The following is a 1641-nucleotide window of genomic DNA, read 5'->3' as shown; positions in this document are numbered from 1 at the left end:
GCTAAGTAATCAACACTACCCGCACCGCGCCAATCAGAAGCTGCGTTCGTGGGCGAACGCAGTTTTTCAAAATCGTGGGGTTTGCGGGCAAGCGGTTCCTTCGTTCCCCTCCCCCTCTCCCGTCATTCATTTTTTTTTTGCTCTTGTCCCAGCTTTCTAGACGAACCTCGCGAGGAAACGCTTGCTACGCAGGCTAGTATTTTGTTTATTTTCATACATTCTCTTATAAATTCAAAGTCCAACGAACTCCCACAGAGCTTGGGCTGCCTGCGTTTTTACAGGAAATTCATAAATTGTCTACTAAAACATTGTTAAAATTGGAAGAATTGCTCAGAATACAAAAAGTTTCTCGAAAAGAAAAAGTTGCTCGAAATACGAGAATATGCCGAGCAAACTTGTGGAAAGCCTTATCTCCAGAAACTGGAAAATGAGGACAGAAGCGACAACCGGAAGGGCTTGTGCGCGTTTGTTGCGGGGGGCGTTTGTTATGTTGCTGGGTTCAAGGTCCAATGCTAGGTGCAGCTACGAATGCTGGGAAATGTTTAGATGGCGACTTGCTTTTGATCACGGTGCATCCCATCTATGTGCTCTGATTGTTAAACGTTTCCCTTGTTTTGGTTTCTTCGAAAGCTAAGCAAGTAGTATTACCGGATACATAAAAAACGGACGGAATGATATGACTTGAAGGACATCAAAGAATGCCATATTTTGATGAAAACTCCGGGTGAAAACTCCACGTTTATGTACGAACATTAGAGGGATCTAGGACGCAGGCCTCATGAATCTCAACGTTCAGTTCACTTGCTTGGATTCAGGTAAAACCGAGATTATAAAAATAACCATAAATGACTTGGATAACATGTCAGTAAAAGAACTGAAAAAGATTTTGGAGGTAGAAATTCAGGTACCTGCATGTGACCAAGCCATCTTTTTCCAAGGGAGGTCGTTAAGTGATAATTCATTCCCTCTTAAAAAGCTATATCTGCGTCAAGGTGATACTGTTTTAGTGGAATGCACAGCTCAGGGCTATCTTTCGGAGATGAAAGATCTTTTGGAAGAGGTTACAAGCTTTGCGGACTCAATAACTTGTCGGGATCAAAGCGATTTGTTGACGGTTTGTTCCAAAAAGGACATGAGCGATTATGTCTCTTACGACAACATTTGTAGAGTTCTAGAACATTTGTCATTCAGGTACTTCATTCCATGGAAGGATACGCAGTCTATTGTACATCGCCATTACTTTGTACAAGAAGGTGCTTTTGATTCTTTTATGGAAATTCTGAAGTTTGCTAGTAGAAGGTACAGACTGGAAGAGAAACCAAACTCGAGGTATGCTTTATAGTTTTGTTATGTATTAGTCAATACCCCATTTTACTGTTACAGGTGAAAACGAGGTTGAGGTTGACCTTGTTATGATAAAACCCTTCCTGCTTTTTTAGGTAAATCATGTTAATCTTACAATTGCTAATTTGTAAGTATTTTTTTAAGCAAATTGTTTACAACAAAAGGAAAGAGATTTGTATTAAAACTAGCTCAGCCTCGGGTGTTACTAAAACGAAGACCCAAAAACGAAGACCTAAGACCCCTTGGACTAAAACGAAGACCCTATGGACTAAAACGAAGACCCCATGGACTAAAACG

At 40.7% G+C, this 1641-nt stretch overlaps 1 protein-coding gene across 1 annotated transcript in view; it reads left to right on the top strand.

Annotated features, from left to right (window-relative positions):
* Nucleotides 1-563: 563 nt before the first annotated feature.
* LOC140940852 (uncharacterized) overlaps nucleotides 564-1641 on the top strand; it is an 11520-nt gene continuing 10442 nt past the window's right edge. Inside the window, exon 1 of the mRNA XM_073389818.1 lies at nucleotides 564-1329. Within this exon, the coding sequence (XP_073245919.1) occupies nucleotides 779-1329 (551 nt within the window). The 5' untranslated portion in view covers nucleotides 564-778. The remainder of the gene's footprint in view (nucleotides 1330-1641) is intronic.

The sequence above is a fragment of the Porites lutea genome, chromosome 6 (assembly GCF_958299795.1).
Source record: "Porites lutea chromosome 6, jaPorLute2.1, whole genome shotgun sequence".
NCBI classification, from domain to species: Eukaryota; Metazoa; Cnidaria; class Anthozoa; order Scleractinia; family Poritidae; genus Porites; species Porites lutea.
This window is presented reverse-complemented; position numbering and strand designations above follow the sequence as displayed.